At 43.9% G+C, this 26,878-nt stretch overlaps 1 protein-coding gene and 1 long non-coding RNA gene across 5 annotated transcripts in view; both read left to right on the top strand.

Moving 5' to 3' along the window:
• The window catches only part of LOC121596960, a 33,429-nt gene extending 11,356 nt beyond the window's left edge, over positions 1-22,073 (top strand). The window contains exons 3-4 of the long non-coding RNA XR_006005345.1: positions 21,017-21,043; positions 21,493-22,073. This is a non-coding gene — a long non-coding RNA (uncharacterized LOC121596960). The remainder of the gene's footprint in view (positions 1-21,016; positions 21,044-21,492) is intronic.
• Positions 22,074-22,103: 30 nt separating this feature from the next.
• Positions 22,104-26,878, top strand: part of LOC121596958 (semaphorin-1A) — a 177,454-nt gene continuing 172,679 nt past the window's right edge. For all 4 annotated transcript variants that reach the window (XM_041922387.1, XM_041922386.1, XM_041922385.1 and 1 more), the window contains exon 1: positions 22,104-22,360. In XM_041922387.1, the coding sequence (XP_041778321.1) occupies positions 22,132-22,360 (229 nt within the window). In that variant the 5' untranslated portion in view covers positions 22,104-22,131. The remainder of the gene's footprint in view (positions 22,361-26,878) is intronic.

The raw sequence follows: 26,878 nt of genomic DNA, 5'->3' as shown, positions 1-26,878 counted from the left end.
TCCCATCGTAAGCCCCATCCCCCCCCCCCCCCCCCCATTCTCCGGCTCCTCTTTACCGGCTAATGGAGCAGGCTTTAGTTGGGTGAGTGAGCTCCCTGAACAGGGCATCGCAGAAACCCTTAACGCGGGAGGCAGCAACAGCCGAACGATACTGAATCACATTCCCACTTGAAGTTGGGGTTGTATAGGTTGCGGGAGATAGTCTCGCAACATAAAAGAAATACATTAGCAGCAGCACATGCCTCCGCGCACCCACACGGCAAAGGAGAGCATAAGATGGGCTCTATATTTTGGGACACACGAAGGTGGGTGACACCCGGGGTCTTCTTTCTTTTGGAGTTTAATACTAAATGCACGGATGGGCCCACGTGATAACGATCTTACCGAACGATCTGACACCCTCCCCGTCGTGCGCTACCTGTGAGTGTGTTTCATTCGGGTGAAAAACAATGCTTTCGATTATGTTACGGAAAAAAGGACGACAGTTTAGGGCAGTTAGGCAGGTTTTTGTTATTTTTTTTCCTCAGGTTTATGTAATGGCTGTTTCCCCACTAGAGCAGCCGAACGTACGATGCATTAGCTGACAGGCCTTTATGCGCGGCTGAACCTGCTGCTGTGTGTGCGTGTGGCTTGCTGTGTATCCTTTTGCTGTAAATCCGGATCCTTTCCTTTCTTTATGTTCCGATGAAGCGAGAAGAAGGAGGATTGCACACGGCGGGATCGACTTTCAAATGACGTGGGTTCCGCTAATGTTGGTGGATTAATCGAGGCATTAGAAAAAGGGGGATGCCGGTGAGAGGCATCTCTCGACGTCCATTTCGGTTAATATTTTGCTTAAGCGCTTTATTGTGCTTTTGCAGAAGCTGTTTTCGAGTGCGCGTGAACCGCCGGTAGGTGACTTTCATCCATGTTTTAATGTCAAACGAAGGACATTCAAAGATTCGCTCGTTTTGTTTGTACTCCCAAGTCGGACTGGGCGCCGCGTAACAGTACCGCGCTAATCTCGGCGAATCTGACGCAAACTGTTAAACTTTGAGCGCTTTCGTGCAGTGAATAAAACATCTCTCGAACCGCAAAACCATATCAACAAGCTAAAGAGAATAAAAGCGCGCGGCGCACGGGGAAATAAAACATCTCCTCCTGCACCACCGTGAAACGCGCGATTCTGGGTGGGTGTTGGTCTGTTTCGCCAAAGGAATTGACAAAATAGATTCCCTCCAGATATGGTTGGTTTGCCGGGTTTGGTTGTGTGGGTGCTTTTTTATCTCTTTCACGCGCTCCTTCTCTATCTCTGTCCTTGCGAATCTCTAATGGCTCTGACGGCCGCCGACTATGCTAAGCAGCTTATTATTGGAGCGTGGGGTCGAGAAGACACCCACTCACGAGCAGCGTGGCTGCGGCGGCGGCGGCGGTGGCTTTAACGTGACGCTATTGCGGCAATGGTAAATGATTTACCGGGCTCTGGTTGTTTTCGGGGAGGATCGCCGCTGGGGAGGATGCGTCGTTTCAAACAGTTTCAAACTGGCTAGAAAGTTTTGGTTCGCAAACTCTCGAACGCGCTTTGAAGATTTCGGAGATTTGGTAAACGGAAAGGTGAACCGGCACGGCCGGGGGAATAATGGTGGAAGCAAAAGGGCAAATTTTATTGTCTTGAAATGGCGTCGTGCTTGGAGTGTGGAGGTTTGTTGGTTTCATTGGTAAATGTGGCGTTATGTTTAAGGCATCTAGAGCAGTGATCGGCAAAGTACGGCTCTTTGCTGTCTAACTGGTGGCACTTTGCCCTTCATATCTTTTATTTTTACACATTTTTACTCTTGATTTGTTTATGATTAATTGGATCTTTACGCATTTTTATAGAATGTTGGGCTGTTTCGGTCGCAAAGCTTACCGACCACTGGCGACGAGGATTTATTTTTGTGTTGTGGTACATGATTCTTTCATTGATCTTCAGCGACGAGCGATAATTAGAGATTTATGATTTTTATGACATTGAATTTGGGGTGGACCCGTGGTACAGTCTGTAACTCGTAGGACTTAACCACATCCCCGGCTTGGGGTTTAGCCTCATCTCAGATTTCGAGGTTCATGAATCTTTTCAACTGAGATTCAGAATCATTGAGTAATTTTAAAAATCATTCAGTTCCACGAACAGTGCTGTCAAATGCTACTATTTCAGTCACCAACACTCATGGCTGAAACGATGCTCAAATCAGCTCACATACACATCTGAGATGATCAGAGGCGAGACTCAAACAGTTGGTGGATCAATAACATGCTTAGTGACATTTTGCTTAACACCCAACTTTTGGTCACTCTCTCGGTCACGACATTTTCTGTCGGTGATAATTATGACATTCTTGGAACATACTTGATGTGTGGTTCCAAGCAGCAAAATGAGCATTCTTACTCGCTCTGTCTGCTCTGAGAATTCTGAGAAAACATGCTCATTTTGTTGGTTAGGATCACTCGCACGCACCGCGTATCTATCATGACTATCGTGATGATCATCGACGGAAAATGTCGCGACCAAGTGACTGACCAAGAGTTGGTTGCAAAAATGTTATCAAGCATGTGATGGTCGCAACAACTGTTTGAGTCTCACCTCTGATCATCACAGTAGTGCTCGTGACGCTGACATGATTTGGTTTCAGGCGGAATTGGTCATGATTATGTCAATGACATTTTGCCAAACTGATCTTTTACTATGATGCATTCAAAGTCATGACACAGTCACTGGTCAAGCGTTTCTGAGTCAGTTCTGAGTCTGAACAATTGAGTACGTGACGCTGACATGGATGTTGTTTCTGTCAGATTTTTTTATGGCATTGACAGTGACATTTTGCAGCACTGCACCCTACACTATTATATTTATGTTTGGTTCTGTTTAATGTAGAAATAAAACAAACAAACAAAATTTTAAAAAAATCTCCGTGTTTAGGTGACTTATTATTGGTTTCGTTGTTTAAGGTACAATTAATAGCATTCTAATGTGTTTCTTTGTCTTAAAGTTGTTTAGTTCCTTTAATTTGAAAATCATGTATTACATACATGCTCTGAAGCAGGTATGCTGTCGTGTCGTTTGAATATTTGTTGATTTTTCCTCTGTATGATTTTTTGCAGTATTATTTCACAGCTCGGATTTTATTCTTCTTAAAAAAAGATAAATTTCGATTTCAATTGCAGTTTAATTGTATTTTCCTATTTTGGTGGACGTTAGCGCATAAATATACTATAAATATACTTAAAAAACGAATAAAAAACTAGATTTTTGCACGAATTGCATCTGAAAAGAAGTTTTAAATTAAAAAGAAATGTTGACCAACAAACAAACAAAGTTGCTCAAGACGCTGCTGAGCGGCTGAAATATTGCACGCGAATGCTTTTATACGCTCGATTGCTGTTTGCAAATTGTTGCCGACAAAAAAAAAACACATGGTAAGGTCTTTGCACCGCAGCAAACGACAATACATTATCAAAGCGAATCAAAAGGGAATACAAAAAAATGCTCTGTAAAACTTTTCACAAAACAAAACAAACGCTCAAAGTACAATGCTCAGTGTACCTTGAACGGTCGAACCAAACAAAAAAGGTTACTTTTTTGGTGCTTCTTGCAACAGTAAAGTTGTTGAACCGTGTGCTTCAAAGCCATGTAGGATTGGCAGAAAATCAACCGAAAACAGAGAGAGGCAGAAAAGGAATACACTGCTCGCGGGTAGGAGGAAAGCGGAGAGGAAAATTCTTATAATTTGTCCGCTATTTTTGATAGGACAGCAGCAGAAGCAGCAGCATCGGCCAAAGTTCAGCAACCCCCTAACGATGCCATAGGAAAACCAGAGCCAAGGAAGATTCATTCGCTGTCATCGTTGTCATATAGCGTGTAGGGCACTGCGGGAGCGAAGGAAAAAAACACGCACACAATGAACATTTCAATCACAATTTAATTACATCCACCTGGGCGGTGCTGGGGTGCCGGAACGCGTGCGAAATCGATATCTGGCGGGGGAATTTGAAGTATTTCAGCGGTGTGTGTGTGTGTGTATGTGCTCTGTGATGCTCCGCTTCTGTTGCAGAGTGTTCTCCGGTGCGAATCGAATACGAGTATTCCGGTGTGCGGGGCATGATGTTGCTATGCTGTCAAGATGTAGCCGCGTCGCTCCCTTTTATGCGATAAAAAAAAAAAAACGGGAAAGCTTCTCTCCGCCCTCGTGTGTGGTGTACGTACCGAAGGATCCCTGAGCGTCCAAAGTTGGGTGGAAGTCTCTGCAAAGCAAAAAAGGAGGAAGGATGATGCGTTCGAGTGGTTTTGTACATAGCAGCGGAGGAGGGAGGGATGCTTTGAACACAGAAGGGGGATGTTCGATCAAAAAAGGGAAAACGGAAAAGAAGCCAAACGATGTGACCGAAGGGAATCGAATGTCGCTCGCTCATCAATCGAAGGTCCTCTCAATGCTGCGGCCATGTATGTCTCCTCTGTGCGTGTCTGTGAGCGTGTGCTGCTTTCGCGCCCAATTCGATCAATTTTGCTTTCGGCTTCTCCAGTTCCGCTCAATCAAAAGCGGTTGCGGAGGAGCAAGAACGAAGGCGCTGGTGTCGGTCGTGTGGTGGTAGCGACGCGTGAAGGGGTTTTTTGGGTAACGGGCAAGGAAGTAATTGAATGTCTCACTTACGACGTTCCGGGAATGTGTGGATCGCCCACCGAGCTAGCTCGCGCCCGCGTTTGATGAGTTTGTGTCGTGGTGCGCTTTCTTTTGCTTTTGCTTGCGCTCTCTCTCTCTCTCTCTCTCACACGATGGATGGCGTGGCGGTGTGGCGCCAGCGGTGCCAGCGATGGAGACGATACACAACACACTGCTTGAAATGCGTGCGATGTGTGATGGACACATTTTCGGAATGGTGTCGATGATCAATTATTGATGAGATAACTTTTTTTCCGCATTACACAACACCACACACCTGCGTATCGGAGGAGGTCTTGGTAATGCAAAACGGATACATCGGAGCGTCCTTGGAAGCGGTGAAAGCGGAGGAATGGGGGGCATACATGCCACAGCAGGAGGTGAGTGTGCGGTGATGCTATGTGTGCTGGGGGTAGATTAGGAGAGAACCGCAACATTAGGCAATTAATCGATCGAAATACTTTCCCGCCAAACAGATGGCAGGGCACGTAAAATTTGTTTTCCGATTATTCGGTTACAGTTTGTGGGTCGGATGATTGTTGTTGATTAGCTTCGGTATTAGTTTGTGGGATAATTGAAGCAACGGAACATTAGCACGCGTTTTGTTTTCCCAGAAAAATGTATTCAACATTAATAAGTGTTACTAGATGAAGTTTTTCTTTTAGCTAGAATCGATAGACGGAATGCTTTCATGGTGCTGTAGGCAAGTGTACGATCTTATCAACGGTATTGCATTCAAATATCAATTGATTCGATTTTTTAACGTCGATTTGATTGTTATATGTTGTAAGTGTAGTGGAATGCATTAAAATATAATACAGAGGGTTTTCCAAGTCAATTGTGCTCATTATTATTCACCGCCTTCAAGCTGTTTTTCAACAGCTGTCGAAAGATGTATTTGCTTTATAATAAAATTTCAGTTTTTTTAACGTGATTTTGAACACATCACAAAGAACTGGCAAACTTAATTCAGTTTGAGAAGTGTTGAAAGTCATGCTGATGAAATTAAAAATTATAATGATGAAAATGATCATTCGAAACTGACTTGGAAAACCCTGTATTGTGAGGCAAATACAACATTTGACAGCTGTTGAAAAACATCTCGCAAGCAGTAAAAAATGTTGTAGACATTGGAAATTGACTCGGAAACGCTGTATTTTCTTAAATGATTGAGGGTTTTCCAAACCAATCTCCAATGTGCTCAGCATTATTCATCGCTTGCAAGATGTTTTTCAACAGCTGTCACGTGTTATGTTTGCATCACCATAAAATGTCAATTCTTCCACGTGATCTTCAACACATCACAAATAAATTAGTTCAGCTTGTGATGTGTTGAAAACCATGCGAAAGAACTGAACAATGTGTGTGATGCAAATATACAACATTTGACATCTGTTGAAAAACATCTCGCAAGCAATGATAAATGTTGTTCAAAGCCTCGAACAAATATTCCAGGAAGAACAAACAATATCTAGTTTTTATGAAAGTCTTTGCATTCATTCATGTTGGGATTCCTCCGAATCAATTCAAAATGTGAAACCTCTATTCCCTTTCACTTTCGCCCATCATGCTTCAATGCGTGCAAACGTCACCTGTTTCGAGATTTCGTGAAGCAATTTTCCTGCGAAGTGCGAATGAGATTAATGATCGCACCGTGCGGTAGATGTGTCGGACTGTTTGCTAGAAAGGTATGGTAGTTTTCCCCTTACTATCGCCACGAGTTTCGATTCCCTGAAGTACTCAAACAGTCGAAGGTGTACAGATGCTTCCAGGGAACGGTTCCAAACATCGGTTCCAGTTTCGAGACAGCACGATCCGAAAGGATGCGAAATCGCAAACACGCGATAACATCCCCCAAAGGTGTGATTGAAAAGTTAGACTGGGCGTATTGTGTGTGTGTGTACTGTTGGAATTAATTTCTAGCCTCGGTTTCTAGCGATAGGAGGATGCGCTTGTTTGCGCGAATCGGACACGCGAATGCAAGAGGATGTGGGACGAGTTCTAGCACTGTGCTGTGCGTGCCCGTTTCCACTGCGCCTGGTAGTTACAACGAGAGCGCAGTAGCTCATCGGGAAGCGGTTTAGAGTTAGTGGTGAGACAACGGATGACCATTCACGGAAGGCTCGAGTTCATTAGGGGAACGATGTTAGCAATTCTGGAATTCTCCATTTCCCAGACGCTTTCGATGCTGACTTGGCAGCTAGAAGAAGGGTTTTATAGGCTTTGGTGCCGTCCAGTTGGCAATTGTTGGTTTTGTTCGCAGTCTTGAGTCGCTATCAATGGCTCTGAACGGTTCGCCACTGACGGCCAGGGAGCTCTGTAAACCACACGGGGGTATGAAAAAATAAATCACAAAATCTTTGCACCACTGTGTGTGTTCTAGTGATGTGCTCTCTGGAGCGTACTCATGATAACGGAGTCGTCCGAAGTCTTCTGGAGATATTCGGAGTTGTCCGGCCCGAGTCGCTCGGAGTCGTCCGAAGTTTTTCGGAGTTGTCCGGAGTTGTCTGGAGTTGTCCGGAGTTGTCTGGAGTTGTCTGGAGTTGTCCGGAGTAGTCCGGAGTTGTCCGGAGTCGATCAGAGTCAACCAAAGCCGTCTGGTGCAATGTTCAGGTGGTCAGGGTTTTCCGGGTTGTGTTCCGAAATTGTCGGAGTCGGAGCAGAGTCGACTCAGGATTTTTGCCAACTAAACCCACCACTAGTGCGTTCATTGTGAGCCTATTTCGCCACATGTTCTTCATCCAGTAATGACGCTACAGAATGCTGTATGTGTTCCCATCGCACCAATGAACCTCGGAAAGCGAACTGTAAAGGGTTGTTGTGCTCTGTCTTACAACAAAACTAACGCTTAAGCGCTGGGCCCCATGTGTATTTGAGTTCACCTCACTACGGCACAGGCAGCTTAACAACTTTGCTGCCGTTGAGCCAAACCGCTCCCAGGTAATCAACACTCCTCTACGCGCTGTGTGGTGTAATGGGGAAATATGATGCTTTAAAAGGAATAGCCCGGGAGCGTTGCGCAAACAAATGGTGTATCTTCGCCACTACTCACTTAGAGCTGATGCTTTTTTTTCTTCTCTTCCTTTCATGAAGCTATGGAAGTGGGTGGGAAAATACAATCGATACAGAATGTAGTACCTTCTATAAATAAAAATAGAAGACGCTTGTGCACTTTGATCTATTCCATCAAAATAATTTGTGGCGGACGGTTACCTCGGGACATTCTGAGTTAGTCAAAGACCAAGCTTGTTTTTTCGGGTAGAATAAATGTATGTTTACTAACGAATAATTTGTAGCATTTAAAATAATGTAAAAATATTACAAATACCTTTCATTACGATTCATTTCCCACTAGATACTCTATTACATTCAGTAAAAGTAAATTAATTTCCAACCCTATTTTTACTACTCTCAGCAAAAAGAAAAAAAACTGGTTACCCAAACGAATTGACTTTAGTTTTTCCCTACCACAACCAAACCAACCAATCCAAACACGTGGGCAAGAGTGGTAAGATCGTCGTACCCACAACAAGGCTCCACTACGGCAGACACTTGCCCGGAGCGCGACGGAAACGATCGGTCACCGCCACTCCCCACTCAATCCTTTCTGGTAGTGGAAAAGGCTGACAATAACTGCACAAGCGAATAAACTGCTGCGAGCTTACGATGAAAATGACCAAAAGTAATGTGGTTGAGTGGCTATGATGGGGGTGAGGGAAGGAAAATAAATAGGAAACAAAATCCCACTATCCCACAAGAGTGAAATACACAACAAAACCCACTAAAAGGCACACATATAATACCAACACAAACACGAACACACACACAACCGTCCTGTGCGAATATTTCGACCGCAGAAAACGCGAATGGACATTTTCCGCAAGGGCATTTTGTGGGCGGTGGGTGTATGTGTGTGTGTTTTGCTGGGAAATGAAGCTTTCGGTCACATTTTCTCTGTCGGCATTTTCTCTGTTCCGTGGGTAGAAGGGGGTGCTGTGTCTCGTTAAGAGGTGGATGGTGGGAAAGGATCGAAAGCATGGTGGGATTTATGGTATGTTATTTTTATTGTAGCAAGCGTATTACTTTATACGTCGTGTATGTGTGTGTGTGTTTGTGTGTGAGAGAGCGTATTTTTGGGTGGTTTATACTTGGACGGTGGCCGCCATTTCGCTGGAATATACAGGACGCGCGCGCTACGTCCGTGTGTCCGGCAAATGGGCCAAAAAATATCTGTTTTCGCTTGTTTCGCTGTACAGATAATGCTTGTTCGTTGAGGGAAAGATGGTGAAAGATAAAAATAGATTAGAAAGCGGTGATCTATTACTACTTACCAGCTGTTGATTTATTTTGTCAAATTAGGCGAAACACATTACATAAAACAATCTGTTATTTAATGTTGGTATTAATTATGAACTATGAAGCTGAGGAAATGCTCAAATTTGTGCTGAAATTGCTGAAATTGCACACGGAAATGCTGAAATTTGTGCATCAAACGTATTAGCGGACGGCAAATTTACAACACCTACTCATACAGAGCCAGTGCTTAGGTGTTACTTTGCATTTCCGTGTTGGCATTTTTCGTCGGTTTTCCCATGCTCTCGTAGGGAAGTAAATGTCCGCTGCCCAGAGCGCGCGCGTGTGTCGGAAAATGAAGTGAACTGCACGGAAAGTGGAAGGAACGTTGAAACATAACAAAAAAAAAAAAAAAAAAGCCGACGACGTTCTAGGGCTAGGTTGCAGCCCACCATCCCCATTGCCACCCGGAATGGCATCCGCCCAGCAGTTCGCGGGCGCGTGAGAACGCATGCAGGCCGCGCGCCGTTCAGTTAGCGAACTTATTTATGGCCATAGTTTCGTGTTCTGGTTGTTTAATTTTAATTGGATTCCGGCCGGCGCGTCCGCTCGCGGATTGGCCAGCGGCCGGAGTCCGTTGGTGTTGTGTTGTGTTGGTTGGATGGTTGGTGTTGGTGCGCTGGAGGCTGGCCACAAACCGCAAGGGCAACATATTATCGCATCCCCTCATCCGCCGTCGCTGTTTTTCTTGCCAGCTTGTCGGAGTGCTTTTGGGTCGGCTCTGCTGCACGTGTGATACACGCGATTCATTTGTGGACACGATCGAATGCTATTTGGATGATCTGTTGTTTCTGTTACGTTTTTCAATATTGTACTATCTTGTGATTGATTTTAAATTATTTTTGCTATTTTGCATCAAATTAAACATTTTTTCGTTTTTTCTTCGTTTCTTCTTAAGATTTTTGTTGAACAATTTTACTTTATTCTATTTTTCTCCCCTTTTCCAATAATTCTGTTTTTTTTAAAAGCCTTTCAATGAGCATATCGACAATCCGTCGGATCCTTTTCGCTGGCCCATTTTTGCAAATGAACGTAGCAATTTATCAAAATGATCTCCACGCTTGCGCTCTTGCCCCATGTACTAATTGAAAGCCATTCTGTTCATTGGGACGATGTTTTATCATGGTCGAATCACTTAACTTTAGTTTCATCCTGTCTTGTGATCGATGATCCCGCCATCACTGAAGGTTGATGATGATTAACGGCGCCTTAAATGGCTGTTTAACCCTGTCCACCATATCACCAAAGTCTAGGGTGGAGTCACTGGCTATCGTTGAACTTATTAGCTTCTCGTGTTTTTGGAATTTCTTCTTATTGTGGTGAGATTTTTAGCGTGGTTTACTTGGGAAACATTTTTTGTTATTTTTAATTCTTTTGATTCGCGATGATTTTTTTTCAAGCACGTTTTAGTACAGGATTTTTATTTCAAAGTATTGATGGATAGTGATTTTTTTATCATTTTCCGTTCTTATATTATTTCTTGAAGTTCTTTTCTTGTCTGCGGTCTTGAAACCCTTTTTTGATTTCTATTATGTGTAAGATTCCTCGTCTTGCTGAAATATGGCATTTATTGTTATATTATTTTCTTATATTATCTTCATTTTATCTGAACATGTTCAAACCAATTTGTTGTCACCAAAGTTTAAGGTATAAATTTTATTCAATTTTTACCTCCAATGCATCTATTTTTGTCTGAAAGTCATCAATTTTTCACTCTTGTAGGAAAAGTGATAATTTGAGCAGAGTTTTGAGAATTGTGATTTTAAATCACATAAACAATACAAAAACCGTCAAATTTTATTTTTTTGAGAAAAAATTAAATTTTATAAATTGTAAAGTGATTGTTTGCACCTAAAAAAAATAGAATTCTAAGAACAAAAATATTTACTATTAAAATTAATTTCAATAATTTTAGAACACACACCTGCGAATTTTGTAAATAAAGCGATTGATTCACAATCAAAAATTGATGCTTAGAATGCAAAAATTGTGACACACTGTTGAAAATTGGTGTCTTGGAGTCAAAAATATGTAAGTTAGAGTCAAAATTTAGCGACAACGACTGTATTTATAAATCATTTATTTCTTAAATACTTTACTTTGTATATTTTTATAAAAATTCCCGTTTTTTATTTTTAACATTTTTCACTGTATTGAAACGTGATTTTTTCCAGCTGGTTTAACGATAATGATGCATTTGACACTCTCTTGCTTGCAGTAAACCAACCTTCCTCTGTAAGACACTACCTTACACGATCCGCTTTTGCATATTCCGACCCTTTGCTTCCGACGAAAACAAGCGGCTCTCCCAGCAGCAGCCCTTAACATGACTCTACGCTTCCCGGCAACCCTTCAGCACACATCCACCTTTGGCCGGGAGGGAGTTCTCGCTAGTCGTTAGTCTATGGCAATGCAATTCTACGACTGCCACCGTTTCCTAAACGGGGAATGGGAAGCAAAAACAAAAAAAGGGCATGCAATGACGGCGTATGTGTGCATTTGGAATGTGTGTTTGCATGTTTGGCAAGGGAGGGTGTGTGTGTGTGTGGTGTCGCTTTCGCTGACGTTGCGTGTGCTTCTAAGTGAGAAGGATGGAAAGAGACAGAGCGTGTGAGGAATTTATTTATGTTCAAGTGATTAAAATGCTGTTGCTTTCGGGGGAAGTGGTTTTGGCGTGGCAGCGGCGCGGCAGCAGCGGCGACATTCGGTCCTGCATGCGGCACTCACTGCCCTCTGTCACTGCGGTGCGGTGGCCGCTGCTGCTACCGTTTTTGGGGATGCAGTTTATTATGCTGCTGTTTCCCCCTTTTTCGGAGGTTTCGGCCAACGTGGCTGCGTGTTTGTACGTTTCGTAACGTGTTTTTTGAGGCCCGTGCCGTGTAGAGAGTTCTGGCTCGCTGGCTCGGTTTTATTTGACACGAAATTAATGAGAGTTTTAATGGCGTGCAAGAACGCCACGGCATTTTGATGGTGCTGACGATATCGAGTGGATTGTATTATTATTTCCTAGCTTTTCGTCTTGTCCCTTGCAGGTTCGATCGACATAAACACACGAGCAACGGCGCTTTTGAACCGTGATGCGCGAGTGTATTCTCTGCCACTGCTGGGTGCCTCAGCGACTCAGGGACAGGGAAAAATCTGCGCACACTGTCATGTTAGGGTGTGGGACCAAAAAATGAGCATAAAATGTTGTAACACAGAGGAAACGAACTTGATAAATGTTCGCGTTTTCAGTCCCGTTCTTCAGCTTCCTAGTCGCGTTGGGGGTTTATTTTAGCTGTTTCCTGCTTTCCGTACGCTGCTCTACCTCTTGCTCGACCGGGGGTTTGGGTAGAGTAACGCACTCACACACACACACCCAGTAATGTTAGGGCCAAATTTGACGCGCTCGCTTTTAATTGGGTTAATTTGGATGAAACATGCAACACACATCGGGTCGGGGTGGTGTGCCACACTGGTTTCGCCCGGCTAGTGGCAACCGAAAACGCGCCAAACGCAGCTCTTTCCCTCTCTTGATCAGACCGGGGCGGGGGAGTGGGGGGGAGGGGTTAGACCTGTAATTTACTAACTTATTTCGTACACGCGTGGCACGCTTTAATGGGGCCACTGGGTGGAATTTATCCATTTGGGAAAATAGATGACATTAACGGTAGCGGCCGGGAAGAGAGAGAGAGAGAGAGCGTGAGGTAATGTACGTGAAAAAGCATTATTCGCATATCCTCACCCGGTTTGTTGGTTTTTTTTAAGTGAAGCGCACCGTAGTAAGATATAATTTATGAGGTAGCGCCATCAAAACGCGGCATCGTGAGTAGAGCAGCGCGTCTTTTAAGAATGTTGCGGATCGAGAAAATGCTTTCTAGCACACTGTCAGGGTTAAATGGAAATGAAGCTTACCGAAGGAGGGAATTATTGCATTCTTTTCCCAACATGCGTTGGCTCGGTTTGTGCTTTGATCTTTGTTTCGCGTTAGAACTTGCTTGATTTGTAAAATGTATTAAATTAAATTCAGCCGACGCATTGACTAAGTTAAAGGTTTGTGAGCATGAGTGAAGAGGTATGAATAGTTGGTAAATAGTTGGCTCCCGTAAAAGATACAATGAAGCATTTATCAGATCTTAATTTAGAAATGAAACGTGAACGTGTTGGCACGATATTTCCGGCCCGTACCGATTTGACATACGCAATATTAAAAAAAAAAAACAACGATCTGTCATGTCATGTACCTCGAATGAATAGATAGAGCTGTTGAAAGAAGTAAAGACGCGATAGAAAAAAAAACCCGAAAATGAAACAGTCTGATGATCGCAATTATGGCCAATTTGGGGAAAGTTTTGGTGAAGGTCGCTTAGCAGGATAGAGCAAGTAGGGTCAAGAAAGCACCGCTGATCGAGATTAAGCGCCTTCAAGCAGTTGCAAATCAACCTGAAAGACAGTTACAAAAAGGTTTAACAAAGTTACTCAACATGAAGAACTTTATCAGTCGTCACGACACAGAGTGAAACGAAATGAGCCTGTCTGAAACTTGATAGTTTGATGGTAGAATGAATGTACAGCTACATGGGCAGCTTTAAATTCCATTATTTTTCTAATTTTCTGCAATTAATCAAAATATGATCATATCTCATCGAATTATCACTATATTTGTGTGGTTTTTTGTCCAAATTAATTGCAGAAATAATGGAAGCATAAATTTTGAAGGAATCAGTTAAGCTACTAAACTCAAATAAATATGTTTCTGCCAATTTGAGGTATTTTAACGAAGGTAATGAACATTATTTTGCCATATAATTTCGAGACAAGTTTACAATTGTATGCATTTATATAAATTATGGAATTAAAGAAGCCTAGTGCTCAATCCTTTTAAGCATAGTTGTAGGATTTTTTTTTGCGGAGATGTCTGTGAAGTTTTGATACTTAAATATCTTAAGAGCTGCAAAGCGGTTTTGAAAAAAAGGGATGACCTGAAATATTCAGATCTAAATAAAGAAATGTCAGAAAGTATATTTAAAATGATTTTTCAGTTTATGGACGACCAGGGCGCATTGTCGCATTGACCAATAAAGGTCGCATTCAGTGCTGCAAAATGTCATGAGATGTTCACCAACGAAAACAATGAACAACATATCCGAGTTAGCTTGATGCTCATTGTTGATAATCAATAAAAATCAAACACGTCGTGGGAGTGCTTGAGTCAAACGCGATACTCTGACTGACAAGCATATATTAATGATTTTTTTATAGCTGTGAACAGTGCTGCCAAATGTCACTATTTCAGACACCAACACTCATGACTGAAACGAAGATCAAATCAGGTCACATACACAACTGAGATGATCAGAGGTGAGACTCAAACAGTTGGTGGATCAATGACATGCTTGGTGACATTTGGTTTAGCACCCAACTACGCTTGGTCACCTTTGAGTTTCATCTCTGATCATCGCAGTAGAGCTCGTGACTTGATTTTGTTTCAGCCGGAATTTTTCATGACTATGTCAGTGACATTTTGCCGAACTGATTACAGTAAGAAAAGTCGTGACATAGTGACTGACCAAGCAATGGTCACAAAAATGTCACCATGCATGTATTGGTCACACCAATAGTTTTGAGTATCACCTCTGATCATCATAATTGAGTACGTGACGCTGACATGGATTTTTTTTTATGATATTGACAGTGACATTTTGCAGCACTGGTCGCATTGTTCAAAATTTTAAACCAACAATGCTCTTTACAAAATTTTATAAAATTTATAAAAATTTTCTAAATTTTTTTTGAAGAAGTTGCCATTTCAAAGCTCCAATAAAGTCCGTTAAACCCTCCTGACTATTCCGATACTGGATTTTCAAACCTTTACGACACGACGATACGACACTCGCCCCGCAAGTCGGTGCAACAAAATCCCAATTAGCACATTGGTGCTGGAACCATTTTTCCCTATCTGATCTGCCACACTCAAATTCCATCGCGAACACTGCACACACCGTAATCTAATCGAGCCCATTTCAAAGCGTGTCTTTCGTTTGCTATACAAATGTATTGCACTGCTTTGAAAACGGTGCAAAAAAGAGAGAATCATTTCAGCGTTTGAAACTGTAAGCCATTTCCATTCGCTAAGCTTTCGTCGCTGGAAAATGGCCTACCTTTCGCAGCTTTATTGCTAAGCAATTGCTCTATGTGTACGCCTGTACGATGAAGTGAACACAAACACACACACACACCAAAAACCTCATAATTGTATACGGGGTGTGGATGTGGGTGGTTGCGGCTTAATCTCTTTGTCCCGTGTGCCTATCAGAATGTATGTATTGGGGGGAAATACCCGGTGATGGGGAGGGAGTTGTGGCAAGAAGCGAGCGGGAATCCTTTCGTTTTTGATGAGCCACCGGGAGAAGTTCGAGTTCGAGAAGCTCGAAATACGGCGGTAATTCGCATTCGGGAAGGACGAGTGAGAGGACCCTGTGAAAGGATTTTCCTCCCTCGGTTGTGGGAGAAAACTGCTCACAGGGGGAGAGGACGCTAGCGCAGAGTAGTCCAGCAAACGCGGGGTACACACTTATCGTTCAAGCACAAAGCCGGCAGTGCGTTTTGGACTGGGTTCATTCGTTTCACTCCACTCCGCCCGAAAGCGGGACGCGAAAAGTGTACGCAAATGGGAAATGAAATGCTCGGGGCAAACATAATTTTCGACTGCCGAGAGCCGCAAGCCTTTAAGACAAAGCGCGCAAGAGCATAGCGACTTTCTCGTCGGCGGATCTCGGTTCTTTGGCAGCATTAGGGAAAACAGGGGCTGTATTATTGAAGAGTGGCGAGAGGGCCACTCTGCGGGCATTGGGGATTGGGAGGAGATGATTGCGTCGGATTTTTGCCGAGCAGAACTTCTAGTGAACGTTCTAGAGATCCCCTCCCTTCCATTAGAATGGGTAGAATTTGCGTGTGCGTGTGTGTGTGCGGCTTTTTTGTTTGGCTGGAAAACTGTTTGTGCAGAAGTTGGTTAGAACGCATGTTTGAGCACATTTTCACAGCCCTCCCAAAATCTCCAATCCCAGTGTGCTCTTTTCTGGGGTCTGTTGTTTTGTCTAGTTTGCTGTACCGTTTGCTTCCTTTTTTTTGCCCTTCATTTAGCACAAGCGAACTAAACACAAAGCTTTAGGACCGAACGGGAGACGGGGTTTGGCATGCTTTTTTTGTCTCGAGCTCCATGTGCCACATAAGGATATGCGCAGTAGCGAAGAATATCAAATAAAGAACCTCCCGAAAACCAAAGCTGAAAGGACATCACCAGCACCACCATCCTCTTTTAGTTCAAAGAAGGACTCGGTGGGGCCACGAGTTTTGGTCGGTCCAAACCAAACAAAGAGCGTCAGAGGGGTGGAATAAATGTGCCGAATCCAAATCACCCGGCAGTGTCGTTTGTTAGTGTGTGCGAGCGTTTAGATAGAAATCGTCATATCCTTCTTTACCATGCCCCACTCTGCAAACCGTGGAAGAGAAAGTGAAGACAACATTTTGGGACCGGCGTGAGGAGTCTACGGAATCGAAAAATCGGTGAGAGAGCCTAAAGGACGTTTTTAGTGAGAGAAATTCCCTAAAAGAGAAAGAGAAAATTGGAGCAAATTGGAGCGATTTCTAACTGGTGTTAGTGTGGTGTATGTTGTTTTGTTTCGGTGGACAACTCTTCCCCAATAGAGAGACGACAATGGAATAGAGAGAATGAGAGCCTTTTTGGGATCGTGGCGATACACCACGAAACTTTATCGCAATCAGTTGGAATGCTCAGATCAGATGGAAGTGGGGACGGTAAACCTCCAAATCCTTTTCCATAAAGGAAGATACCACATTTCCGGCTTTTCCTCTTTTTTTTTGGACAACATTCAAATAACCACAGCGATTAAGTGGGTGAAGATGAAGAGCCTCTCTGGGTGGTGGAGTGTTCTTAAGATTCGAAACAAAGACGACAAGTCCAGGGAGAAGGCTAGAGACAAATATGAACGAAATAAAAGTCGTTTTCGCTATTGACACTATTGATGTGCTCTCTGTAGCGTACCTACGACTTCGATCCGACTCCGACTATTGTTAGTTCGATTCCGACACTGGCAAAATGGAAACCCACTAGTTCCATCCGGAGTCGTAGTCGTTCAGAGTCGTTTGGAGTCGTACCGAGTCGTAATTCGGAGTCATCTGGAATCTCCCGGAGTCATTTGGAGTCGTCCAGAGTCGATCGGAGTTGGTGGTAGTCAACTGGAAGACTCCTGCGAGTTTCTGGAAGACTTCGGACGACTCCGAACGACTCTTATCAGGAAGACTACGACTCCGGACGACTCCGGACAACTCCGAATGACTCCGAATGACACCAGTCGACTCCGGACGGCTCCAGACGACTTCGAATGACTCCGTATGCTGGGCGGACCTGCCTTCTAGAGATGGTTCCGAAATCATCGGAGTCGGACCGGAGTCGATTTCGTATCTTTGCCAGCTTTACGCAACACTAAATTGATGCACGGGACACGGCTTTTCCTCCGTGGTCCGTTTGTTAATCCCTTGGATTTGTTGGGAGGTGTTTGATATTAGATGCTGAAGCGAACGCCGATATTATTGCAGATGAAGTTGTGAGTCGATGTCATAATCTCAAGACTCCATCGAGTGCCTTTTTTGTCTGTATGTTGTGAAGAGTTTTGAATATAAATGTTCTCGTTTAAACAAAGCGTGTATTATCAACACAGATCCTATTGCGTGCTGGAATGTTTGTCGATAGACGGTTCCCTGTACCGTGTTTCATGCGGAACGCTCTCGCCGCACAAAACAAAAGCTCAGATGGTGAGAGTGGAAAAAACTGAGTTCCTCTCTGAACAGCCGAACCACGTGTTCTCGAGCCGTATCGATTGGAGTCGGGTATCCGGCATCCTCCTCCTTCCCCGGATTGGTGCAGGATCTGCCGGAGCAAGAAAGCAAGTCTGCGCACCGTTCGCAGGACTCCATCCGTCAAGCATTCCGAAGAGAGGAAGTGTATATGTGTATGTGTGTGTACATACTTCAGCATCAAAGAGAGGCCTTTTTCACTTTGAAGGCTGTTTGCAACTGCAACGAGTTCAATGCACTTCAGCTCGATCGTTCGCAATTGCAAATGCGGTCGTTTTTGTGCGAGTTTTCATGTTTTATTCTCCCTTCGAGTGGGTGTGTGTGTGTGTGAGTGTGTGTCTCAGGGTAACACACCCGGGGTAATTTGATAGGGAAATAATTGCTGCACGATGTTAAATTGCAAATTCCTTGTCCCGGTGCAGTCGGTGCAGTTTGCCCCATTGCTGATTGGAACGGCCCAGAGCGGTGTCGTGCTCCGTGTGTGCTTGAATGGGTTCGATCCCGGTGTCTAATGTCCTTGTTTGATCGGAATTCACATTCTGGGTAGGGTGGCTTGGTGCTCCTGGTGTATGTTAATCCGAACATAATGACGAAAAGGTTAAACGCTGGCGTTTTGTTTCTATTTCCACTTGAATCACAACACCTAGGGAAAGGCATTGGGGAGGAGGGAACTGCTGCTTGAAGGATATCCGCTTGGAGGAAGGGATCGTTTGTAATCAAAACCGGGGCGAAACAAATTGAACCGGCGCTTTTCTCCCCCAGGAGAGGCGTACCTGGTGAAATATTAATTCCCTCCGGTTTGGTAGTGTTTTAGTCGCTTGCCAATATATCAACTCACTAAAGCCCCCCCCCCCCCCGCCCGCTAACAGGGGAGTTGAAGTGAACCGAATAGGCAAGAGAGGTTACCTGTATTGCTTTGGCTTCTTGTCGCCCACACCTAGAAACTCGGTGGTATCTTCGATACGGCATTTTATACTGACATTTCGGACCACTGTTTTGGACCACCTCATTCTCTCTCGCTTCCTGCTTTTCCGCTGGGCGAAAGGGTCCACCACTCGGTTCCGTTTAGCAATTTTTCCTCGTTGAAGGAAGCTTGAGGAACAACTCCCAAGGTGCAATCGAACGGCCGCCTCGGAAATCCTCAGGAATGGGGTCAGTATTCCACTGGCAGGCATCGAAAAGTCATTGTGGTGCGCTGTGGTCTCAACCATCCCTCTCTCTCTCTCTCGGCTCTGTTTCATCAACTGCCGGGTGCGGGGATGCCACCAGTACCCCGGTGTGCATGAATTTATTACTTTGAAATGTCGTCCAAATATGCCGATCGTAAATCAAGGTTTACCGACAGGGCGGATATAACACAAACACCTTGAGCGCCCCTTGTGTGCACCCTGTATGCCCTTCTGTCCTCCTTGTTTGGCTGCTCAGCTACCGGCTCTCGTTAGGATCTGCTGTGTTGTTTTGCTGTGCGTTGTCTATTTATTGTTGCGTCTCTCGTTATTCTTGCAAAAACACATCCTTTTAATACCGGCTTTCGGAAACAGTGTGTGTGCGGTGTGGTGTGGTGGATTCCCTTGCGAGGTACAGGAAGAGGATGGCTTGGCACCCGGTTTTGTCAAGTGAGGATGACGTTCCGAATTAAATAACAGAGCTGTTAAGGTGCCCAAACCTTTTGCTGCTCTGCTATGTCATGCTGAAGAGAATATGAGCTAATTTTAGCTGTGGAGGAAAACATTTCGTGTTGTGGTGTGTGAATCAAAGTCTTTGAGAAATGTGATACAATGAAGGGGATCTCTTTTTTATTATCTGTTTATTAATATAATCCTTGTGGTTGTGGTATTTGATTTATTGTCTTTCTTTTGAGTGATGCAATTAAGCATGATTTTTGTGCCAAACGGTTGTATGAGATGCATACAGAAAGGTTACATGATTTGCATTGTTTAAAACATAAATCGTTGATTCTTGTCTTGTTGCGTCGTAGTCTTTCAGAGGTTTTTCATGGGTTTTCATGTTTTGGGACACTTTCTTGATTCATTCTTACGGGACAAGATGGCACCCTTTTTGGACAGGATCAAATGAGGAATCTACTAGGAATTTCCTCTTTCCGTGACATAGAGTTAACTTACTTATAAAATATAAGATATAAACATAAGAAAGTGACTCAAAATTATGAAAATCCTTTCAAAAACCTCTATACGGCAAGGGTAGCAAGTTGGGACGTTGTCATGACCATGTATGCTTTAAACTCCTATAATCAAGCCGCGATCCGGTATGTAATAGTTTTGATTTATGACTCGAATATTACTTGGATGCTCCAACCCAAACGCCTAGGCCTAGAACGCCTAGATGATTGAAGTCATTTTTCCCAATATAATCGATTTATTCGTCCATTCATTTTATCAAGATCAAGATTTGGATTTGATATAAGTGCTCTTAATTGGATATTTTTTGGAACAAATTGCCAATAGCCTTTAATAATGGTGTTGTGTTACAAGTTGTATTTTTTCACTCTTTTGCTAAACTAGGCTTGACAGGAGACTAGGCAGGTTGTACATTGACGACTGTTTTAATTATTTAACATGTCATATCGAACACATACTGTTTTAGAAGGAATACCTACACCCAAGACTGCCATACACGAATTTGTTTGTTTATCAACTCCTTTGTTTATGTTTGTTTGAGATTTGTCGGTTGCTTTGCGATATTCTGGATTTCTTTGCCTGTCTTGCTTCAAGATAATTGATATCTTGGTTTAAGACACTGCAAAATTAGGCGGCTTTTTGTCTTATTTTTAAAGTGCTTAAACCTCTAATATCCCTAGACAACTTCAATTAATGTTCGTACTTTACAAAATGAGACTACAAAACCAAACCAAAACGCCCGAAGTAAACATTTGTTGGTGCTTTCAAACCTTTTCACGCCCAATTATAAATAGCGTCCGCCACCTGCATCAAACAACCAGTGCTTGCGATAGGTCTTGTTTAGAATCGAGTTTTGTTTATGCTTTCGTTTTTGTACACAAATCAGCTCTCGGTTTTTGTACACAAAAAACCCATCCAACGAATATCGCTTCCAACCAGAGCTCCACTAATCGATGTCTTGTTTTCCCTCTCTCTCTCTCTTTTCTCTTGCAGATTATTCTCTTCGGTGCGCCGCGCAAAGTGCGTAACGAACGCGGTGAAGATTTAAATCCTAGGGGCTGCCGGGAAAAAGCGGCCTTAAATAGAGAGCAAATCTTTGCTCCTCTTTGGGTGGTGGGCATTAAGAGCCGGACACGTGTGCCGGCAATCGGCAAGCGGTATCTATTATTTATGGCAGCGAAGAGACGGGCCAAACAATAAACACGGGCCGTCGCGTGCATGCGTTTCTTCTATCTTCTATCTCCCAGTCTATGAGGATTTCAATGTAAACAAATAAATAATCGGACAAGATCCGGTGCCACGATCCTGGGTCGTTGTGCTGGGGTCGATTTTTTCGCATCGAACGTGTGCGTTGGTACAAAAAAAAAGAACGTTTAAGCCTTAAGGCATTGGCTAGACAGAGTGAATACATTGTGAAAGTGTTGTGTTAAATTTTGGCGTAAAATTAATCGTTCCTTTTCTACTTGTAGGTAGTCCAGTGCCGTGAGAGTGCCGTGTGTGTAAGCGCGTGCGCCGTGTCTGCTGTTGATCGTGAAATTAAGCCTTTTCCCGCTCGTGCTCTGCTGTGAAGCAACGGTCGCAAGGGAGAGGGTGGCTTCTGGGGGGGCTAGCGAGCTAAAGGCTAGGGGCAGTGGAAGCAAAAAGGGCAGGAAGATTTGCAAGCGCTTGCAATGTTGCCACGGCCTGAAGCGCTCAAGTGTTCCGGAGCCGCATGGATCGATCAAGCCACCGCTGGCCTGCTGCTGCACCGTCACCACGGCGAGTCTTGGTGAGCGGGCGTGACGACGCCAGTCCCTTAGAGCGTGCTAAAACTCCGAGCGTCGTGTGCGCGTTGTGTCCTGTGTGTATGGTGGATGAAAATTAAGTAAAAAGAAGAAGAAGAAAAAGAAAATAAGCCGCAATAATATTTCCTTTTCTTTCGGTGGGAGTTTTTTTTTGCGTGGCAAAATTTGAAAAAAGAAATCGAGTGTTGTGTGTGAAGCGCGCTGTATCGATTGCGTGTGCATTTTTGTGCAATTTGTGGGCAAGAAGTTGCGTATGCGTGTGTTTGTTTGAAATTTTTCGAGTTCGAGTGTGTGTGTGTATTGAGCTTGTGGCAAAAAGTGTGTATGTGTGTGATAAATTCGAATAGGAGCAACAGCATCAGCAGCAGCAAGATGTCAGCCGAATCGATACACTCATCAGCGGCCCATGGGCATGGGCGGCAAGGGCGTCGGTCGGTTCCAGTTGCCCGCGGAGGCCCGCTGCTGGTCGGCTACCTCCTGGCGACGGTGTTCGTCGTCGGTACCCTATGTGCCTGGCAGGAGAACGTTCGACCGAAGCTCTACGTCACGCTAGGTAAGTTGTCTAGGCGAAATGCTAAATTCGCACTGCTCTCGCTAACACTCGTTCTTGGGGCACCATCGTCCTTTGCCAATCCCAGCTGTGCGCGCCTCAATATCCGGCCCCGAGTGTCATTAAACTTTATTGCCCTGCTCTATCTCTCCGGGCTGCTGGGTCGTCGTCTGCTGGCGTCTCGGCGTTGTTCTGGACATGACAAGTGCAAATCTAATTTTAAGCACGTCAAGAGAGAGAGAGAGAGAGCGAGCTGGCGGTGGTAACGAGACAAATTTCCAGCCACACGATGCGTTTACAGTGTGTGTCTGTGTCTCATGGCGCTTTGGTAGTGTGCAACGGAACTGGCATTACCTGGATGAGGGTCGGAGTTCATCCAATAAGTGGAAAACTCGTGGAATCAAATGTCTTTGCGCACCGAGTTTTGCTTACTCTTTTAATTAACATTGTAACGCATTAGCTCTCGTTTGGGTGTGTGTTTGTGTCGTTCTTTCGTGTCTTTCCCTCCGGGAGAGAAGTGCCTTTGAACATTCTTCCTCACTAAGACCGTATGTAGTCTTGCTCTAGAGAGGGTTTGAATGCAAAGTTAAGGTCCAACATAGTTTCGGCAGCCACGACGCCAACTTCATGCAAAGGCTGGGGCACATGTGTCGGACGGCTTCGGAAGCGCGTTTTTCTGGACCATCGTCTGAAGCGGTGAAGGCGGGGGGTGTGCAAACAACATATGGAAAGCGTAATTATTTTTATGTCCACAGTCAGACGGAAATGGGTTTCGGGGAGCAGTGGGTGTGGAGGCATGGCGTGTAACTTTAAATAGATCACAACGTGCGCTACATGATGGATGATGGACGAGAACGGGGAAGAGGGCTTGAGGGCGTACGGTGGCCAGTAGTGTGTCGTACCGCCGCATCGTCTGGACCGATGCGAGATAGAGCACACACATTTAAACTCTTGGCTTAACTTGGGTGCTTGTTGTTCTCTCTTTCTCACTGCTTAATTCTGTCGTCTTCCAACGGGTGCCAACTGCCTCGTTTGGTGGCGGACATACGGTTCCCGTTTTTGTGGACACGCTCTGTCTGCGACGAACCATGCCGCACTACCACATCTCTTGGCTTGTGTTTGTTTTCTCTCTCGCTCTCTCTCTCTCTCTTTCGTCTGGCACCGAAGGCAAATGTAAACAACAATGAGACAGCACTTGTAACATGTAACATATTGCCCGCTTATTAAAACTGCTGCTTCTCCTCCTCCGTTCCACGCGTCCGTGTGACCTCTGTCGCAAATGTTTGCCGAGGCCTGTGGGTGAAAAAAGAAGAGAAAAAAACGCACCTTACCAGGATGAGCGAGATAGTGTGGGGAGAGTGGAATATAGAAGTGCAATGTGTAGTGTTGCAAGATGCAGAAGGGAGGAGATTGTGTGTAAGTGGCAGTAGGAACTTGTGGTAACTGCCACATGCACCGCTTTGCCTTTATTTTGGGGCACTGCAGGCGGGGTTTCTTAGTTTTCGGCAACGAGGGAGGACATAATCGTTCCTTTGTGTGTGTTTCATGTAATCATTCTCTTCTCCTTCCGTCTCCCTTCCCTTTGGGACGCAATGTGTGCAGCGAATGACATGTGCCGTTGGGCGTGGGTTGAATTGACTGAGCGCAAGATTGTTGTTTCCGTTTGAGTAGCTTTGCTGTGAATGAGATGATTCTTATGTGTTTTTTTTTATCAAATGTTGGAATATAATTGTTTTCAAACCGGAAATTACACATTTAGGATTGAGGCAGGGAACAGGAAATTGATCTTTTAGAATTGATTAGAATAGCTTATGAGCGTAAGACGAACTTGGTTTGTGAATTGTATAATGTCTCTTGGGACGGTCACGTGGTACAATCGATTCTTCCATACGCAAGGCTGATTCTTCTGCTTGGGGTAAACAAATCGCGTCACCGACAGCCAAGTCCGTTTGTGGCTAAAGTTCACCTAAACCGACAACAGCTTTTGAGTGCTTAATGAGAAGAAAAATCTGTGGTTTTATGTATCGTAATCTCGCTGTCGTATTTAAAACTTTTGACATAAAAATATTGAAAGAAGAACATTTCAAACAAGAACTGCATGATTTTCAACACAACACAAGCTAGATTGAGTTTGACAGTTCTTTTTTATGTGTTGAAAATCATGTGGTGAAACTGAAAGTTTATTTTGAAGCAAATGAACCAATTGACAGCTGCTGAAAAACATCTTGGATGTGGTGAATAATTATGTGCACATTCGAAAGAGACTTCAAAAGAAAAGTATGATGAAAATAAAATATCAGAGTGAAGCAAAATAACTTCTTGCACGCGGTGAAAAACAATGCTTACCTTCGAAAGTGACTTGGAAAATCCTGAATATATTTCGCGAGTTTTTCTAGCTTTTTTCTATCATTTTTTGTATGACTGTTTCGTTGTGAAATGTATCCGATGTTGCTTTTTTCTGCATCTAATTTTGGATATCTGGATTCATTTTTACGAAGGAATCGGTGCTTGAGCGTATGGTGATTCTATTGGCTTAAAATTCAATAGTAAACTAATTTCATTTTTATAGCCTGTGTAGCCTAACTAATTGCGATCCAAGCTGTCGGAAACCTAAACAGATCAGTTTATCTTTGAATATGCCTCACACGTTTTTAGAGCATTAGAGATTACAATCTGTGCTATTAAGACAATGAAAACGAAGATCGAATCAATTGAATTCAATTGAATTCATAAAGGCTAAACTTATCCCAGCATTTCAGAAGAAGTCCCAAACGACGGTATTTTTTTTGTTATGTTAGGTATTAAAATAGGTATCTTAAATAATAGAGGAAACCCAGAAAGCTTAAACATAACTCGACAATTGTAATGGATGTAAAACTGGCCCTCGAAACCCAGACACTCCGTGTGATGGCGCGTGCGCTAATCTTATCCAATGAATTATGGCGACAAGCGTGTATAAAATTCCAGATCTTTGGAAGCCCTTCGCATATGCCCTTTTTTGCGCCAGCAGCTGATGGCATTCAGGGCGAGCATGTGTATGTGTATGTGTGTGAAGCTGTAGCCATAAATTGTCGCTTATATCGCTCAATCCGGCGATAGATGCGTGTCTTATCTGTCTTAATGCTCTAAGACAACTGCTAAATTATCGTGCCCGCAGTGCTTGGGATCATAGCTCTCGATCTCACCGTCGACGCAAGATATTTAGATATTTTTGTCTTCGGCATTTAACAACGAGAAAAGGGCGGCAAAATAGATGAAAAATGAAGATGAAGGCCCAAATAGTTACAGCGTAGGTTACAGCTGTATATTTTATTCAAATCCGCTTTGGTGCAGGTTGTAGTGTCCCCGGTTAGATCCAGTTGCTATTAAAATATGTTAAATAACTACGCCCTCGAGCGGGTTTGATAGCGACCGCGAGTTTGAGGTTTGATGAAATCATTTACATGATTATTAGTTTTTTCCCTTATAAAAAAAGCTGTTCTTGTTTTTGGGCAAACCTCTTCGCTTGCCAAAAACACGACGCAAACAGTCAACGATACTAAACCGAGTTTTAATGGCCCGGGTTCTACTTATCCGGGGGCATCTTATCCCGTAATGTCCATTTCGCTTGTTACTACATCAGTGGTCTCACTGCTACTGCTGTTGGTACCGGCCTGGCCCGTGACTGGCTTACCTGACTGCGTACCGTAAACCATAAAACCAACATAACCTCAATTTGTCACCAGCCCTTCATTCCCTAGTTCCCGGTGCTGCCGTTGCTGTCAAAACTGTCGTCAAATGCGAATGCGTCACGAGTAACTCAGTTAGGACTCGGGTCTCGGGGTTTGGGTTAGGTTTCGGTATTCCTCAGGGATTGGAAGTGTATTTGTCTGTGTGTGTGTATGGTTTGTGTCCAAGCGAAGGTGTTGCGCGGGACAAGCTTTGCTGGACAAGCTATAAATTAATTTTGGTATTACTCATTAACGCTATCAGCATGTAATCAGAGCACATTAAGCAAACAATTTTATTTCGCCTCTTCGCTCTTCCCTGTTTGGAGACGGACACGGGTAACTTCTCAACGCCAAGTGGCCAAAACCAACTTTAATGCTGCTTATGCAAACCCACCCATTTAGAGTATATCGCGTTAAAACGGTCACCCGAACCCCCCCCCCCCCTCCTGCCATTCCATTTCACCGCCCTCTACAGGGGGGAATTTTCCCAGTTCTGTGGTTTGTGTCGTGCTGTGCACACGGTTCCGCGATCTCCTTTTGTGTATCTGCTCTCTTCCAGCCTTTTTTGGTTGTTGTGGGGCGGTGCGTTTTTACGATGCGTTTAGGAATTTTCTGTTTTCCTCCCTTGGACATGTTTAATTTTATAATATCATATAAAATCGCCGGCAAAGGAGCGCACGCGGCACTATCTGACACCGAAGATAGCGCCATTCGTTTGTGCGCGCAGGAATGATGGCTTTTCTCTGATTTGCTTGATTGTTTCGTTTTTGGGTGATAAAGAAAATGCCGGCTCCTGTCTGTCCTTTTCCTT

Source organism: Anopheles merus, chromosome 3R, assembly GCF_017562075.2.
Source record: "Anopheles merus strain MAF chromosome 3R, AmerM5.1, whole genome shotgun sequence".
NCBI lineage: Eukaryota > Metazoa > Arthropoda > Insecta > Diptera > Culicidae > Anopheles > Anopheles merus.
The sequence above is the reverse complement of the archived record's forward strand: the minus strand, read 5'-3'. Positions and strand labels throughout refer to the sequence as shown.